General features: G+C 33.5%; 1 protein-coding gene across 2 annotated transcripts in view; it reads left to right on the forward strand.

Annotated features, from left to right (window-relative positions):
• MEI4 (meiotic double-stranded break formation protein 4) overlaps positions 1-19,960 on the forward strand; it is a 324,961-nt gene that overhangs the window by 137,419 nt on the left and 167,582 nt on the right. For both annotated transcript variants that reach the window (XM_035297801.3, XM_078369599.1), the window contains exon 4: positions 6,828-6,959. In XM_035297801.3, coding sequence (XP_035153692.3) covers positions 6,828-6,959 — 132 coding nt within the window. The remainder of the gene's footprint in view (positions 1-6,827; positions 6,960-19,960) is intronic.

A 19,960-nucleotide genomic window follows, 5' to 3' on the forward strand; every position in this document is an offset into this window, starting at 1 on the left:
ACATTGAAAATATCTTAATTTCTCTCTGTTCTTGAAGGATAGTGGGTACACAATTATAAGTTAATGCATATTTTGACGCAGTAACTTGAAGATAATCAAAGATGTATGGCTTTTATTGTTGCTATTGGTAATTATGTTGTCAGTCTAAGTGTTTTTTTGTTAGTATACATTGTGCTTCTTTCCTCTGGGAATTCGAATTCTTGTTTTGTAGGCCTGGAAATCTTTCTTCCTTTATTTTTTCTGTGTTGTTTCTTCTCCAGTAGTCTCATAGTTTTTTGCTTTTCTTTTTTGAACTCTATTTAAAGATGTTACACCTTCTTAATCTATTCTCTATGTCTCTTAACCTCTACTCATATATTGCATGCACGTGCTTTCTCTTTCCTGTATTATGGATGATTTCTCTATGTCCATTTTCCAGTTTATTGCCTTTCTCTTTACTTGTAATTAATTTGTTTATTATTTTATTCACTGAGTTTTAAACTGTAATGTTTATATTTCTTATTTTGGTATTTTTATTTTTATCAAAGAGTTCTTGTCATTCCTTATAGTTATTCTGTATTCCATATCAGATAAGTCTAATTAATGTCTGAAGTCTTTAAAGGTCCAATTTTTAATTGTTTATTATTATTTAACAGACCTGCAGTTTACTTGGTCAACTTTCATTATTAACCAATATTTGATTTTATTCTATAAGAATTCTGAAAACCTGAATTGAGAGTGTGTTCCTCAAGAGTGGTTTTGTATTTGCATCTTGCAGTTGCCAGAGGAAAAAAAAAATAGCTTCTTCTCTCAGCATGAGGTTTCCTTGTTGCAGACCCAATGTAGACATGGCTGGATTTGCAGATTGTTATAGGTGACTATTAATAGTGCTACTTATGGGTATGATTATTATTATTAATTATTGGAAGTTATTTGTGCTGGCACATTAGATCTTTACCAGGCCACATTTCACTAAGACTATATTTAGGCTTAATCTTAGACATGTTAGTCTCTCTTCTACTTAATAAAGGCCAAAATCTTAGTTGAAACTTTTGTGCTGGTGGTGCTTTTTGCCAGCAGGGCAACCCCAGCTTATTCATTTTCTGAAAGTTTATTGTCTGATTTCATGTTATATCTCTTCACATTTTTCTTTTTTTTTTTGACCATTCAGGAACTGTTTCTTAAGAATTCTGCAAGACATTAAAATGTGCTGATTTATCTGATGTTAAGATATACTATCAGAAATTCTGGAAATAAGGCAAAGGTTGGTTGATTGTCCTGTCAGTGACATACTGGGGCTTCATCTAATAGGATGACCTAATATATTATTTAAGTTTTTAGGGGAATGTACTTTGGCAGGGCCCTGACTCTGAAGTTTCGTATTATTCTGTAGATCCCTCTATAATATAGATGTAAATGATTCTTATACAGTAGAAAAGAAGTCCTGAGTTATGGTAAGGGTTTATCATGTAAGATATTAAGTAGTTTTGTATCTAACGTAATGGTCTAATTGCATTTTTTTCAAATTTTATATTCACTTCCTCAAATGTTCTTTACCCTCATTGATGCTATAAATGTATCATTGATGTGTGTTAATTCTAAATTTGTGTGAGAGTAAATATTTTTCACTTTTCGAAAAGTATCCTTTCAGATCATGATAAGCTGGATTGCATTTTGATAGCTTTTTAAAGTATCCTGCACACCATAAGCAGAAGTAATTACCGAGGCAAAAATAATGCTATTTTATTTTTTATTGAATTCTAAGTGATAATAGGGACTAGCTGAGTCACCAGAACATAGATTACATTCATATTCAATATTTATAGAATGAATACATAACCAATTTCAACTATTAGAGCTTTAATTTTGTTTTGTCCTATTCTTTAGAATTATGGCATTTTCATGAATAACTTCTCTTATAGAGAATTTTAACACGTCTAATTATTTTAAACATCATTTTATGTAAATAATTATAGCAGAAACTTTTACTCTAAACTGTGTATTTTTTATGTTATATATAAGAGAAACTTTTTTATTATATTTTAAGTTCTGGGGTACATGTGCAGATCATGCAGATTGTTACATAGATATACTCATGCCGTGGTGGTTTGCTGCATCCATCCCCCTGTCATCTACATTAGGTATTTCTCCTAATGTTATCCCTCCCCTAGCCACCAACTTCCCAACAGGCTCCTGTGTGTGTATTCCCCTCCCTGTGTCCATGTGTTCTCATTGTTCAATACCCACTTATGAGTGAGAGCATGCAGTGTTTGGTTTTTTTGTTCTTTTGTCAGTTTGCTGAGAATGATAGTTTCCAGCTTCATCCATGTCCCTGCAGAAGACATGAACTCATCCTTTTTTATGGCTGCATAGTATTCCATGGTCTATATGTGCCACATTTTCTTTTCCAGTCTATCATCGATGGACATTCTTAGTTGGTTTAACTTCATTTCCTTCATTAGTAGAGCTATACGAATACTTTTTTGTTTAAATTTTGTTTTACAGAATTCAGTTGTGAGCTTGTGTCACTCATCTTTTTTATTTTCCTGTAATTTGACATATCCAATGTTAGCAGTGTATATACATCTTTAATCAAATATAAATGACTCAAGAATAAAAGTGGATTTTATAAAATCAGAAGGCATATGGTTTCTACAGCCTCCACATTCTTTTGACCTCATAAAATATCATGCTCTTATTATTTATTTTTGACTTCTATTCAAATGTCATACACTCCCCCATGATAAGGAAGTGATTTGTTTATTAAGGGATTGCCTTTGAGAAGTTGGTCATAAAATACGCATAATTTGTTCTACATACTGGCAGATGGCTCGTAATAAAGGTTGTTAGGGAGGGCCCCAGAGCTCTCCAGATTCTCAAACAGAATCACATTGGTGTGAACAAGTCATTTCCCAAATTACAAAGTCTAACAGAAATCACTGCCTGCCCCATCTCCAATCTCCACAGAAGATATTTTCTTAGAAAATACAAGGATCTTTATGAAGGTGCCCATTAGTCCCTTCTTGAGGCTTTTGGATTCTTCTGGATATTAATTATCTTTAGCTGAAATCTGGATAAGTGCTTAGCAGGTAGCAAATGTTTTAAATATCTATAATTTTGATTCTTGTTTTAATAGGTTATAGGAACTTGAATAGACAAAACACATATGTCTCTATTGCATTTTACTTATTTGGAACTCATCATTATAGCTTAGAGAGTTTACTGGAATCATCTTGATGTGTTACTCACAGTATCTGTTTCTCCTGCTATTGCATAATCTAAAATTTAATTTTTAAGCTTTTGTTCAAATTCGTTATTTTAAAAACATTATAGTTGGGTTAAGTGTTGTGGTATGCCGTTAGAGGAGTGTCTTCAGTTATAAGCTATACTCTTTCCATGCAGTTTATTCATCCACCCTGAAACTCCTGTGGGAGAAAGAGCCTCATATATTGGTCACTGGTTTGGAACATAAATTCTCTACTATTGAACACTACCTCATCTTTGTAAGAGGAGGTCTCCCAGTTGGAACTATAAGTACTGAGAGATCAAACAACATTCACTTCTGCTTTTAGTTTTAACTTGATAACAGTTTTGTTTATACTATGGCTACTTGATGGAGTATTGTGCATTTTTGACTTTATATAATGCCTCATTCAAATGAGTAGCTCTGGATATACACTTAGTTGGTATACCACTATCAGGCAGGCATTCAATTTATGCAGGGCTAAATAACGTATGTAAATTTTTATTTTCTATAAAGAATAATTTTACTTGACAAGAAAGGTATGACTTTGTTCTAAACCGAGGGTCCCTCCTTTGTGATTTTCGAATTAGAATAGGCTACAGACTCCATTTGATATTCTGACCAACTCCAAGTATGTTGGATCTTACTGATCATGAGATCCAACGGACAGAGCTTTTTGTTTCCCAACTTAGACCAGCTGGAGATGTTTATATACTACTCTGGCCTCTTCTCAAAGGGTACAGCCTTATGATTCACTTGAAATATGCTTCCATGTAGTAAACCAAATGGTAATATGTTGTCTCCAGTATTCACAAAGGCTTGTCAAGCATCATATCTTTTTTCTTAGTGATAGTAGATACATACTAAAGCAACTGATTTTTCACTATAGAGGGAGTATTCCAACATGCATTAGATCCATAACCTTCTGAAGAATCCCAGGGCTCTACCTAACGTGTTAAGGGCAGTGTCGATCATTCCAGGAAAGTAACTACTTCTGGAACAACAGCACTGTGAAATTGGAAACACTACCTAATTAACTTTACAATAATTCATGGCTCTTCTCCAAGTTCCTCCTATCTCCTTCACAGTTAATATAGAAAAATTAATTGGGAAAGTGATAAGAATTTCTACCCATTCATATTTCAAGACTAATGTGGCACTGAGCTTTGTGAGTCCTGTAGGTAACATTTAGGTTAAAATTCCTTTGGGAATGCTAAATTTATAAGAATAACTCCCTAAACCACTGGGCAACCCAGGTAGCTGTTACTTCTACTGTGATTAGAGGAACCTGAGTAATTAGCTAGCTGTGGGATGAGCCAGAACTCTGACACCTCAGCTGCTATCTGTACCAACAAAATTCATGCCCTGTACCTACTTGTTTTCCTTGGTAACGCATTTCTAAATCAATGTCTCAAATGAGTACTTTTGATGGACAGAACTCACATTTAAAATCCTAACTGCAGAGAAATCTGAGAAGAATTACTTCTAGTTTTCCAGCTTCTGAAATAGAGGAAGATGTGTTAGAAAAAGATATCATGTGTGTTGAGTGTGTCCTCCCATGGTTTGGACTGAAGTAGCTTCACATATAATACTGTTGTCAGTCTTGATTTCCATGTCAGACTTTTAAAAAAATTCCACTGTATTTACAGAAGGGAAAGTCTCAATTAAAATGTAAGGAAGAATAGAGATTATTTTAATAATAATATTCATATAATTTTAAACCACATTAACGGTTTTATGGTCTTTGTATGGACTTCAGTCATGTTGTGAAGAAAGTTTATAGCTATACTACAGAAGAGCTCTTTATGATGAAATTCTCTTCTCAGCAGTGTTCTCCAGTAGGATTGTATTAAATCTAGAAAAATACATTTTATTTATAGTACTTAACTTTTCAAGGTGAACTCAATTCATGTTAGTCATGAATGCTTTTTCATACTGTCATCCTAAATTATAACATTTCATTTATTGAGCACTTACTTGGTGCCTGTCACTATGGTAGGCATTTTTACTAACTTAATAGACATTTCAATTCAAACTCTGTTATCCAGGGGTCCCCAGACACCAGGCCACACAGCAGGAAGTAAGCAGCAGGGGAGCTAGCACTACCTCCTGATCTTTGCCTCCTGTCAGATCTGTTATGGAGTTAAATTCTCATAGGAGTGCACACTCTATTGTGAACTGTGCATGTGACGGATCTACGCTGCACACTCCTTATGAGAATCTTATGCCTGATGATCTGAGGTAGAACAGTTTCATCTCCAAACAATCCACCCTGACCACCTTTCATGGAAAAAATTTTTTCCCCAAAACTGGTCCCTGGTGCCAAAAAGGTTAAGGAGTGCTGCTATTATCCATTCACTTTCATGTTGTCATTGGTTAACTTTCAAAATTAATGTGTATTGTTAAAATATCAATTTGAGAGTTATCTACCTGTAAGTGTTGGTCCTCAAGGACACAGATGTGACATTTCCTAGTTTCATATGGCGTTATTTATTTCTAATTGAAAATAATGTCTCCTCAGTATAATTTTAAGCTTGTAAAAAGCAATGACAAAGTAAATGACTGTTTCTGTGTTTTGACATCCTCCTTAGAGCCTCCTTTCTCCCAGCTACTTAAAGAAAGAATAGATTTAATAAAACTCCAGCTATGATTTATATACACCTTAATATGATTAATAATCAAATGGCCTTTCTCCTAATAACTATGGAATGTGGTTTATTGTTTCCCACTGTTCTTTTAAATTTATTAAATGGTAAGTAATTTTGTTGCCTTTAGATGAAAATTCTGTGTGTTCCATATTTTTTTCATCACTCTGAAGCTCCTTTCTTTTGACTTGTGGCAAATAGTGAAGTTCCTTCCGCTTGTCCCTCTCCAGTGTGGAGGTGGGACTCATCGAGGACCAACAGCTCTTCCCAAAGACATCTTCAGCCTTCTCCTCTCACCCTTTTGTTTGTGTGTGTGTGTCTGTCTGTCTGTCTATCTAAAACCTAACAGCTTGGTTTATCATCTCCTTTATTCATTCTGTATATAGCCTATTACTTAAACTATTATCTTTTGCTATTTCAACTAAAACTTCCATTTGGCCCCCTTTTCACATTTCAAAATATTAACTGCTATAGAAAATCTTAAGGCCTATAATATTATAATTTGTGTATTTTATGATTTTGCTTGAGACTGACCTATATTTTATGTATATTGTTTGAGAATTACTATGATACTTTTTTTTTTTTCCGAGACGGAGTTTCGCTCTTGTTACCCAGGCTGGAGTGCAATGGCGCAGTCTCGGCTCACCGCAAGGTCCGCCTCCTGGGTTCAGGCAATTCTCCTGCCTCAGCCTCCTGAGTAGCTGGGATTACAGGCACGTACCACCATGCCCAGCTAATTTTTTGTATCTTCTAGTTGAGATGGGGTTTCACCATGTTGACCAGGATGGTCTTGATCTCTTGACCTCGTGATCCACCCGCCTCGGCCTCTCAAAGTGCTGGGACTACAACTGTGATACTTTTTATACTCCTCACAGCATTTAGCTCAGTAGTAAGGTCTTAGAAAATACATTTTGATTTTACTTGATGGAATATAGAAACTTACTCATTTTTGTCTTTAGTTTCAGGTGCAGCATTATGTCTCCCAGAGTCTGGTAACCCTGGGAAATTGCAGCTTGTTGAGAAAATCTATTATATCTCTGCTTCTATCAGAAGTTAATGGCTTTGCCGAGGATCTGGGAGCCATCAGTCAGGTACACATAACTTGAAACTGTAGCTCTCATTTATAGTTAATGTAAATACAGGTTTTTCTTTTCTTTTACCTTCTTCTTTCCTCTCTTCTTGCCAGGCCGATATTTTAGTTACTACTTTATGTTTAATATCTTTGTGTAATCTTACTGCCTACTGAAATTACAGAAAGATACTTTCAGAAAGAATTTTGAAAGTAAAACCACTTTATAATCCTTACTTACATATATGTGCCAAAGATGCCATGGGTGACTGCAAAAGAGTGCTTAGATTAACGAGTTTATATCTCTCCAGGCAGGCAGCATGTTTCTAAAGCAAAGTGAGAGAAAAGTGAACTAGAGGGGGTTCTGAATGGAGAGTAGTCCCTAACCAGTATTTCTCATTCCTCATTGCTAATGAAAATCATCTGGCTAGCTTTTAAATACCTGCTGCCAAGTCATATGCCAATCCTGTTACATAGGATTCTCTGAATTTGGAATTCTGGTATTGGTAGTGTTAGAGACCTTCAGGTGATTTCAATATGCAGCCAAGCTTGAAGACCACTGCACTAAGCCCTTTTATCTGTGCAAAGACTTCTATATCACTGGTGACAAATGTGTAGAAGCAACATAGTCATTCTCATATTTTAATGTTGACATTCATTTGTTACATGTATTCCATTTGATAGTTACTTTAATATTCTTTTCATTTCTGTAGTCAAAAGGCACAATTAAAGGAAATTAGAGATAGGTAGAAATGTCTTGGTAAAGACAAAGAACTTTAATAAAAAATTGTATATGTACATAATTTAAATGGCTTTTAACAAAGTACTGACATTTGGTGATGTAGTTTAAAATTATTATGCAGTCTAATTGAATTTGATGTCTGACATGGTATATCATCTACTCAGCAAAATTTCAACTGACTACCGAATGATAAAATCTCTTAAGAGCTCTGTTAGATTTCCTGTTATTTTCACTGATGTCAAGGAACAAAAAGTAAGCTATATTGAGTAATTGAAAAAGAGGGAAGTGTTAAAATGTATGGTACTTTTGGTAGGAGTTCCAAGATCAAGAAACCGACCATAGTAGGTTGCAAGAAAGAATTTGTGGAAAAGGAAGTACTTGAAAAATGCATTTGAACTGAATAAGCAGAGGATAACTGAATGTAGAGGCATTAGGATGTTATTTAACAAGAGATGCCAAAGATTTTGAGGAAAAAGGGTGAAGTCTTAGCATTTAACAATAGAAAGCAATGTGGAAAGTGAGTTTGATTGAATTAGATTATTTGTTTGGAGGATATCAGTACGTGCAGAGAAAATTATATATCTTTTTTATTTAATTTTCACAATAGTTCCATGAAGCAGTTATAATTTTCACCCTCTTTATGAATAAGAATACAAAATGTTAGAGTGGTGAAGTAGCTTGACTAAGACTGCAGAAAGAGCATATGCTAAAGCTATCTATAATTCAAACCCAGATACTCTGACAGCTAAGATGCTTTAAAATCAGAAGAAAAATAGTCACACAACAATAACTAGTGTTTGCCAGGTTTATATTGTTTAATTCTGCTTGCTTGTATTTTGCTAAGAAGTTGTACATTGGTGAAAGGAGAGTATCTTTAATAATTGTTGCCAGGAAAGCTAGATATCCATATGCAAAAGAACAAAACTATATCTTCATTTTTTACCATATACACAAATCAACTTAAAATGGATCAAAGTCTTAAATGTAATATCTGAAACTTTGCAACTACTAGAAGAAAGCATTTGGGAAATGCTATAGGACATTGGCCTGGACAAAGATTTTTTTGGGTAAGACCTTACAAGCATAAGCAATAAACGCAAAAATAGACAAATGAGAATATATCAAGGTAAAGCACTTCTGCATAGCAAAGGAAACAATTAACAAAGTGAAGAGACAACTCACAAAATGGAAGAAAATATTTGCAAACCAGCTATCTGACAAAGGATTATCAGAGTATATAAAGAACTCAACATATGAATGGGTAGCAGGCATATGGAAAAAAAAAAGCTTAACAGCACTACTCATCACAGAAATGCGAATGAAAACCACAATGAGATATCATCTCATTACAGTTAGAATTACAAAGACGACAAGTAACAAATGTTAGTGAGGACTTGGAGAAAGGAGAATGCTTATAGACTATTGGTGGGAATGTAAAGTAGCATAGCCATTATGGAGAACAGTGTGGACATTCCTCAAAAATCTAGAAATAGAACTACTATATGATCCAAGAATCCTACTGCTGGCTATATATATGAAAGAAAGCAAAGGGATATTGGCACTCACATGCTCATAGTAGCCAAGATATGAAATCGACCTAAGTGTCCATCAACGAATGAATAAAGGGAATGTGGTATATGTATAGAATAGAGTATTATTGTGCCATAAAAAAGAATGAAATCCCATCATTTGCAGCAGCAATTATGTTCGGCGGAATAGGCCAGGCATAGAAAAACAAATATTGTATGTTCTCACTCATATGTGGTAGGAGCTAAAGACATGGATCATATTGAGGTGGAGAGTAGAATGGTGGTTACCAGAGGCAGGGAGCAGAAGAGAAGTTGGTTAATGAGTATGAAAATATAGTTAGATAGAAGAAATAAGGTCTAGTATTCAATAGCACAGTTAGTGAATTTTAGACATAGTTAATTATAACTAAATATAGAAATTTTCATTAATAACTTTTAAAATATTTTTTAATAGCTAGAAGGGAAAAATTATAATGTTTCCAACATAAAGAAAAGATAAATGCTTGCGGTGATAGATATCCCAATAACCTTGGTAGTTACACATTGTATACATGTACGAAAATATCCCATGTACCTCGAAAATATGTACAACTCTGACATATCCATTAAAAATTCATCAAAATTTGCACTTAAATTCTGTGCATTTTATTATGTGTAAACTGTACCTCAACTAAAATATAGTTTTTGAAATTAACATATTTTTGAACCTAAAGTAAATATAATTTTTCTCAGTGCTTTTATACTTAGTGTTTTAGCTCACTTTAAAGACTTTCTTTGTCAATATAATGAATGCTAAGATGTCACCAAGAACTGTCTGAAGAATGGTTTTAGTTTTTAATGATATAAACTTTTCTAAGTAGTTACTAATTCAAAAAATGATTGTGAATATATATATATGCACATCATATTGTACTCCATTTAAGTCTGATTGAATTTCTAAGGTATTTGACAGCAGAAGATGGATCTGTTTAATAAAAATTAATGGAGGATTCAATAATAATTATTATCATAAACATTTACTGAGAAGCCTTATGTGTCAAACACTACTCCAAACATTTCATAGTCCTCCAAATATTTTACATATATTTTTGTTTAGCAATTAATTTTAAGTTATGTCGTTTAATTCTCTTAACTACACTAGTAATTTGTCTTATTCCCATCTTATGAAAGAGAGCAATTAGGATTAGAGAGTTTACGTAGCCTGCCCACAGTCATAGGAAGTACAGCACCAGTTTGTTTAACCCTGGAAGTCTGACTCTAGAATCTGGAAGATGAAGTATGGAATAATTTCTATTACTGACTAACCATGTCATTATTTGTATTTCACTAACACCATTTTATATTAGTCTCATGCAACTGGTATGTGTGTTGTCTTACCTACTTTTTAGCAGAGAAAGTAAAGTAGATATTTGTTTCAAATTTAATACATTTTTTATATATATTCTACTATGACCATTGAATCTGATTTTTGAAAGGGGGTCTTGTCTCCTCTTATCCTAGTATCCTTTCTCTAGCTGTGTCTATTTGAATGTAGTTTTCTTGGGTCTTGTCAAAATTATTTATGCAATGCTGAGGATAAAAGTTTCCTAATATCTTGCTAAATGTGTATTTTGGATTTTTCCCTTTGTTGTCTTTTCTTTATCAATAGGTTAACATTAAGATGTTTTTGCCATTTTTGTGTGGAGACAGCATTTTCTCATCACAGTTATTATATATTCACCATCTTATGACATAATCACCGTAGTTTTCTATTTATTTTAACAGTAACATAATGAAAGTGGCTTCTGTACGATACCATAGACCAGTGACATATTTGATTTTCTAAGGGCCTTTATTGTTTATAGTTATTCAAAAATGAAACAAAAGTCAAGATATTGACTTTAATTATCAGGCTTTATGCCATTGGGACATTGTGTTGCAAAGTTTCATAAGAAGCTGTTTTTCTGGAAAGATTTTTTTCCCTCTTTTCAAGTAGAAACCAAGTAGCTGATATCTAACAAGAGCAGTCAGTAAACAGCTATAGAGTTTCCATGGGGTGAATATTTATGTAAAAAACAATAATCATGGTTTTAGTAAGTTTTAAAAATTTTTATATGAAGTTTTTAATAGCTTATATGTTTCTCTAGATATCTATATGTGATGTGATTTTCACAGAATCAGCTTTCTGATCAGCTATTACTAGAAGTTTTTGCCACTGAAAGCTGTCTTACCAATATATAATTATCTCTCAATATTTAACAAAGTAATGTGTTTTGTTTATTCTGGAAAGGTGACATTGAAAAAGAAGTGTACATGTTCAGTTTACATATGTGGATTTTTTTGTGTTTTATTTTATTTTCCTTTAAGTTCTGGGATACATGTGCTGAACATGCAGGTTTGTTACATAGGTATACATGTGCCATGGTGGTTTGCAGCAAACCACCTCTTAACCCTTCATCTAGGTTTTAAGCCCCCATGCATTAGTAGTTGTTCTAACATTCCCTTTTTCCCTCACCTCCTGACAGATCCTGGTGTGTGATACTGCCCCTCTGTGTCCAAATATTCTTGTTGTTCAATTCCCACTTATGCTTGAGAACATGTGGTGTTTGATTTTCTGTTCCTGTGTTAGTTTGCTGAGGATAATATTTTCCAGCTTCATCCATGTCCCTGCAAAAGTCATGAATTCATTCGTTTTTATGACTGCATAGTATTCCATGGTGTATATATGCCACATTTTATTTATCCAGTCTGTCAGTGATGGGCATTTGGGTGGATGTTTTAAAGAATACCAACTCAGCTCCAACCTGGATGCCATTAAAATAAAACCAAAAAATAACTTAACTTCACCCCATTCATAAATGATCTGTTGCTTTCCAAGTAAAATCAAATTTGTCTTCAAGGCCCTGGCTGAAGTGGAGCATCCCTGGATCATTTGCTAGGAAGGTAGAATAGAACTTACCAGTTGCCATGAGGTCAGGTTAAGCAGGAAGGTAGCAAAAATAGCATTTTGTGAAGAAACTGAGATCAGTAGAAAGACAGATGGTTTCTATGGTGTATCATATCACATAAACTCAGATAGGCACTGAGAGAGAGAATCTCGAAACAAGGCAGACACTAGGCAATGGAGAGGCTCAGTGTGGAGGGTCCAGGCCAGGATCTGACAAAATAGCTGCCAACACTTGTGAACCAACACTCATGATTGGATTGTCAAATTGGATCCCATGAATCATAGTGGTCTTATTCAATATCAGCTTTATTAATAATTTCAAAGATAGAATCAAAGGGCACAGATGAAGCAGAAAGAGATGTGTGACATCCTGTATGGTTCCCTGGGTCCTTGTTTTGCATATAAGACATGTCTTTCAGACTTAGAATACTAAATGAGGTCCCCAAGTGAGATTTTGTAGGGTTTTCCACACAGAAGGAGCTATAAGTTTTTAAACATGTATTTTATAATCTAGACAATATTACAGATTATGTAACCATCTTTGAGGAACTATGTCTCATAGATTCTGAATTTATTTGATATAAGTAATTCTTTACTCAGGAGCTTTCTGCTGAGGACATTCAATAGATAAGGTTTCATTCTACTAGCAACCATCGGGAGGTCCATTTAACAAGAAAGAAGGCTGGGTCTTCAGCTTTCTTTTGTTTCTCCTGGGGCCATATGCCCAATAAGTACCAGCAGCTACTTCATCTTCCTCCTTCTAACTTGCTATCAAGTTCCTGGGGCCTCAATATGCAAAGAGAGTTGTTTACGGAACATTTCTTTCTTTCTGTGGAAACTTTATAAATAAAATGTTTTTATGAAGATATTTTAGTTGTTGACATGGTAAATAAGATTAAGGAATTTCTGTTAAAAATCTTTAAAATTTATAATAAAACAAAGAATAGTATACTTTTCCCTGTTTCTGATTGCTTTCTAGTTCATTTTATATTTAAATTACGTATAATATATACTTTTATTATGTATAATATGTATAATATATATAATTCTGTATAAATAATATATATTATATACTTATAAATTATATATAATATATACATTAATATATGTAATGATATATAAATAATATATATGATATATACTTTTATATATAATATAAAATAATTTTATATAAATTTTATAATATACATTTATAATATAAATTTATAAGATTTTATTATTATAATTTTATATTATATATAAAATGAACTAGAAACCAATTAGAAATAGAGAAAAGTGCGCCTAAGGATATGAAAATCTAGTTTAATAGAAGAGAAGAGTCTGGGGACAGTGGTTCACACCTGTAATCCTAGCACTTTGGGAGGGTAAGGCGGGTGGATCACCTGAGCACAGAAGTTTGAGACCAGCCTGAGCAACATGGAGAAACCCTGTCTCTACTAAAAATACAAGGTTAGCCAGGTGTGGTGGCGCATGTCTGTAATCCCAGCTACTCTGGAGGCTGAGGCAGGAGAATTGCTTGAACCTGGGAGGCAGAGGTTGTGGTGAGCCGAGATTGCTCCATTGCACTACAGCCTGGGCAACAAGAGGGAAACTCAGTCTCAAGGAAAAAAAAAAAAGAGTATAAAAACTTTCAAAAAAAAAGAAAATAGAAAAAATGGGGAAAAACCCAAAAGGCTAATTAACATGAGTGATGCTCAACCTCATGGTACCAGGAAAATGTAAATTACAAAAACAATAAAATGTTTCATACTAATTATATTGACATAATATCTTTTTAAAAATTAACTTGACAGTACTATCAGATACTATGATTATATGGGGAAATAGAATTTATCACCTGGCAAAATTAAAGATGCATATCCTGTAAAAAAAGCAAGTTCACTGTACCAAGGAGATCTGTACAAGGATGTTCATTTCAGCATGTTTCTAATAGCTTAAATTTGGATATAACATACATTTCTATTTCAAAATATGGCTTGATGTGGTATATGTAAAATTAGTATTTTATAATAGTTAAAATTAATGAATGATTTCTGTATTAACATTCATAGATTTTGAAAAATTAATGTTGATCTAAAAGGAAGGGTGAAGTATCTGAGGAGAGTTGCCCAAATGTACCATTTTTACAAATTATAAATAGAAGATAATTTTTACAAATTATAAATACAAACTACATGACACTTTCACTGGATATATAGTTTTAAAAATTTATTTTAAAAATACAGAATCGGTAATGTTTTCAATTTATGAATTGCGTGTTCTCCAGATACATGTTTTTTGCATTGTAAATATTTTTATATAGGAAATAAAACATGTCTTTAGGTGTCAGATGTGTATTGATTTAAAATGAAACCTCAATTTGTAAGTGATTTTTCACAGAAATGTTTTTTCTCCTTAGATGCAGTCATACCTCTATCTAATCAGCATATTTTTGGGTGCAGTAGCCAAGCTATTAAAAATTGAATAATGCTTTTGGAATATTGATAAGCACAGGTGAAATCTGAATTTAGAGTATTATATGCATACTTAATATAAATATGTCAGAGACCTAATGTTTACGAAGTAGATTAAAACTCTACATTAAAATAGATTTTAAAATTTATAAGAAAAACACATTAACAGGAGAAATCTCAAAGGTTCTGCAGCCTGCATCAGGAAGCATTTTTACTTTTCTGTCTGTTTTCCTTGTAAAGTAAAATAAAAGCTAAACAACTCATTAAGAAAAATAGAACATGCAATTTAAAGATTCTGAATCTGGAATGACTTTATACATTTACTTCTCTAAAAGAAACTAATTTTCTATATCAAGGCAAAATGTAGCAACAAAATAAGCATTTTTAATAAGATAAAGAAAAGTAATCATAGCTCAGAGCATGAAACAGATGACCTATTTCAACTGAGAGAGGAACCATATTCTTTTCTGAAATTATGCATGTCTTGATCATATCTTAGATTTAGGAAGCCTGGCTCAGTCAGCAATCAGTCTATCAGAGAGAATAGAATTAGAATTCACATCAAATTGTGCTCAAGTAGACAAAATAGAGATTAGGGGCCCTGGGCATGAAGTTTCTTTATTTAATTTTGTTTTGTTTAACTAGAACTTAAGAGAAATTCTGGATAATGAGCCCCATTTTATCAGATTTGTGCAGTTTTCTTCCATACTGGTGTTTGTAATTCGAATAACTATTAGGTATAAATAAAACAAGGCTGAACATTCCCCCAAAATACCCTACTGGCATAAAAATTTCCACATAACTGGATGCCTTTTTTAAACTGCTACTTATTAAGAAAAACTTCCATTTCTGAGCTCAGCTGGTAACAAAGGTAAAAGTTAGCTAGGGTATTTTCCACTTACAGGTGAGAACATTTTAAGAGAATCTCCAAGGATAAACTAAATCAAATGGTAAAGAGCCTGAACTTTGGAATCAGATGTCTAGTTAAATTGTAGTGTGACCTTTGAAGTAGTTTTGTCAACAAATCAAACCTAAAGATTCTAGAATGAATTGCAACTTTCAGGGAAAACTAATAGAAGAACATGTTAAATAAACCACGAGGATACAACTAAAACCTACTTGGTGCAGGAGAAACAACTCATTTTCCTCAACAAATAAACTACATATTTAAATGAAAATTAAAATAATACTTAATCATTTTAAGCCTCAATTTATCTCTTCTTAAAATATTAACAACAGTGCCATCCATCTCATATGGTTTTTGTAGCTCTCATGAGGTAATGCACATTTGCATTTAGCAATCTTGTCATAAGTGCCCAATTGCTGTTAGCTGAAATTATTATTATTCAACAATATATAAAGCTTGAAATATAAAATCCCACTAATATTAATATGCATTTATAAAAAATATGTTATTCTAGCCATCTTCAGGAGCAAGTGTTCAGGTATTATGTTTTACAATAGATTGTTTTTGAACCATCTTCTGTGGAAAACAGGTCTGGGTAACCACAAAGATTTTTTTTCTTACTGTAGTTATGTAATCTTACAATGTCCATTATTGTCTCAACATAAATATTGGACACATATTTAAGAAATACTTTGGAGAGGTACCAAATTAGTCTGGTTGTAATTTCTGAATTTTGTGTGTGACCATGGCACTGAGCATCTGAAGGAGATTGAAAGATTTGTTATGGGAGGCCAGAAAATGAAGATTGATTGATTTGTAATTTTGCCTTTACATAATAAATAACACTTTAAACTCTTTAAACTGAAAATCTAAATGTGATTTAGTATACCAGATGAGATATAATAAAGCCACTACAGTCTATCATTCTTACTGATTAAAACTAAAATAATTTGAAAATAAATATAAAAATCAACTACCGGAGAACTCTGAAATGTAAAAAAGTAGCATGTGAGTTCTTAAAGAAGTCAAAACAAAGGAAAAAACCCAACAGAATATGTTTATCGCTTTTTTCATTTTTTTAAATGTCCAAGCTTTGATTCAAGAGCAGCCCCTGTCAAGGAACGGTATTGTACTGAGAGCAGCAAAATCTTTATTTTATTTATTTACTTTTTACTTGTCTTGGCTCATTTTATTAGCATAGTGATCTAATTCCACCCATAATTCCATAATAACATAATCCCATCTACATTGCTGCAAATGACAGGATTTCATTCCTTTTTTGGCTGAATATGTATTCCCCTATGTATATATACTGCATTTTCTTTATCCATCTGTCTGTTGATGGACACTTAGGTTGATTCTCTATCTTTGCCTTTGTGAATAGTGCTGCAATAAACATTAAAGTGCAGGTATATACTGATTTCCTTTCCTTTGGATAGATATTTATTAGTGGAATTGCTGGATCGTAGTTCTGTTTTTAGTGTTTTTGAGAATTCTCCACACTAGACATACCCACCAACAGTGTATGAGAGTTCTCTTTCACTGCATACTTGCCAGTGTCTGTTATCTTTCATCTTTTTTTAATTGCATTTTAGGTTTTGGGGTACATGTGAAGAACATGCAAGATAGTTGCATAGGTACACACGTGATTCACTGCCTTCCTCCCCTTCATCTATATCTGTCATTTCTCCCATGCTCTCTCTGCCCAACTCCCCACCCACTGCTGTCCCTCCCCTGTTCCCAACAGACCCCAGTGTGTAGTGCTCCCCTCCCTATGTCCATGTGTTCTCATTGTTCAACACCCGCCTATTAGTGAGAACATGCGGTATTTCATTTTCTGTTCTTGTGTCAGTTTGCTGGGAATGATGTTCTCCAGGTTCATCTATGTCCCTGCAAAGGACATGAACTCTTCATTTTTGATTGCTGCATAATATTCCATGGTGTATATATGCCACATTTTCCCTGTCCAATCTATCATCAATGGGCATTTGGGTTGATTCCAGGTCTTTGCTATTGTAAACAGTGCTGCAATGAACATTCGTGTGCATGTGCCTTATAGTAGAATGATTTATAATCCTTTGGATATATACCCAGTAATGGGATTGCTGGGTCAAATGGAATTTCTATTTCTAGGTCCTTGAGGAATCGCCACACTGTCTTCCACAATGGTTGAACTAATTTACACTCCCACCAACAGTGTAAAAGTGTTCCTATTTCTCCACATCCTCTCCAGCATCTGTTGTCTGCAGACTTTTTAATGATCGCCATTCTAACTGGCGTGAGATGGTATCTCAATGTAGTTTTGATTTGCATCTCTCTAATGACCAGTGATGATGAGCATTTTTTCAAATGTTTTTTGCCCTCATGTATGTCTTCTTTTGTAAAGTGTCTGTTCATATCCTTTGCCCACTTTTGAATGGGCTTGTTTTTTTCTTGTAAATCTGTTTTAGTCCTTTGTAAATTCTGGATATCAGCCCTTTGTCAGATGGGTAAACTGCAAACAATTTTTTTTTTCATTCTTTAATAGAAACAACTTCTGGGCAATAGGACTGGTAATGGGGACTTTATGGGCTGGAGAGTTTGGAAGGAATCTTTGGCACTTTTGTTTCTCTTTTTGTATTTTTAAAGTCTGGTTCCTGCAGTGGGTATTGTAATGGTTATGTAATTGTGTGTGAGTAGCATGAATGGTGAAAACACTGAGAAAAACTCAGTCTCTCTGGCAAGAAAAAGTAGATAAAGAGGCTTCTGGGAACAGAAGAGGGTGGAGGTGAATTAAGTTAAATCTTCCTACAGAGAATTAAGGATGTCCTTCTCCAGCTCTTTGCTGTCTCTGAACAACGGTTTGGACAGGAGAGAGTTGGAGAAGGGCATCCTTAATTCTCTGTAGGAAGGATATAATTTCCAGACTCACCCCTGACATGTGTGAGACAAAATCCAAACAACATAGCAGAGACTTTGAATTATGATGTAAAGCACTGACCCAGGCAAACTCCCAAGTGGTACACATAATGGGAAAAACCCAAACTTCAGAGAAAAGACATTGAAAACTGACAGTGAAACTCCACTAATAGAAGGCAAGGCAGAATTTGTACTCTGAACCTAATGATTTTGGTTGTGGGTATTCCACCTGCTTTTGCAAATAAAGTTTTATAGGAATACAGCTTTTTTATAGCTGCTTTTACACTATAAAAAAGAAAATCAATATTCTATAAAAACAAAAAAATGTAGTACTTACAATATAATGCTTAACATTTCTAGGGTACAGTCAAAAACTACTCAATATACATAATTAAAAGAATCAGAAAAATGTTGACCCGGTTCTCAAAGCAAATGACAAGCATCAGAGGCAATCCTTGAGGTAACTCAGACGTTGAAATTACCAAAGACTTTAATATAAAGACTTCTATGCTCATATATATATACACATATATATGTGTATATATATACATATGTGCATAATTTTAACATATACATGTCTTAAAAAGTAAACATTAGAACTGAAAAATATACTATCTGAAATAAAATATTCCCTGGATGAGCCCATTAGCAGAATAGAGATAACAAAGAAGTCAGTGTACATGAAGACATGCCAGTTGAAATTATCTAATCTTAAGAGAATAATTATACTGCAAAAAATTGAACAGAGTCTCAGGAATCTGTGAAACAGTATCAAAAGGTACAGCATATATACTACTGTGGTTCCTAAAGGAAAAGGGAAAGAAATTTGTGACAAGACTATATTTGAAATAATGTCCAAAAGCTTTACAAATTTGGAGAAAACCATAAATATATTAATTTTCAATGAGCCATAAACATAATGAACTCAAAGAAACCCTCACCCAGGCATACCGTAAAAAACTTCTTGAAAATTAAAGATAATTCTCTTTTAAACGTAATTTTTAAAAATTTTAATGATTTTTAAATTGTATTTTATTTTAGATTCATGGAGTACATGTGCTTGTTTGTCACATGTGTATAGTGCATATTGATGGTGATTGGACTTCTGATATACTCATTACCCAAAAAAAAAGGGACAGTGTAATTACCTGTCTGTTTCATTTTATAGATGCCAGAGGAAAATGGCACATTATATGCAGGGTAACAAAATTGCAAATGACCATACTTTTCACATCAGAAACCATTGTGGCTCCAAGGGTGTGGAACAACATCAAGTTGCTAAAAGCAATTAACTGTCAACCTAGAATTCTACATCTAGTAAAAATATCCTTTGGAATAGTAAACTGTTCTTCAGATGTAGGAAAATTAACATAATTCATTGTCAGTAGACCTGTGAAAGAAACGCTAAAAGGAGTGCTATAGACTATAGGGAGTTGTGATATAACAGAGAAACTTGTCATTTCAGGAATAAAGGCAGAGTAAAAGTAATGCTTGAGAGGGTAAATATAAGAGGCCATGTTGCTTTTATTATATTATTTAAAAATATATATGCTGATGAAGCAAAGCTT

The sequence above is a fragment of the Callithrix jacchus genome, chromosome 4 (assembly GCF_049354715.1).
Source record: "Callithrix jacchus isolate 240 chromosome 4, calJac240_pri, whole genome shotgun sequence".
Lineage (NCBI taxonomy): Eukaryota > Metazoa > Chordata > Mammalia > Primates > Cebidae > Callithrix > Callithrix jacchus.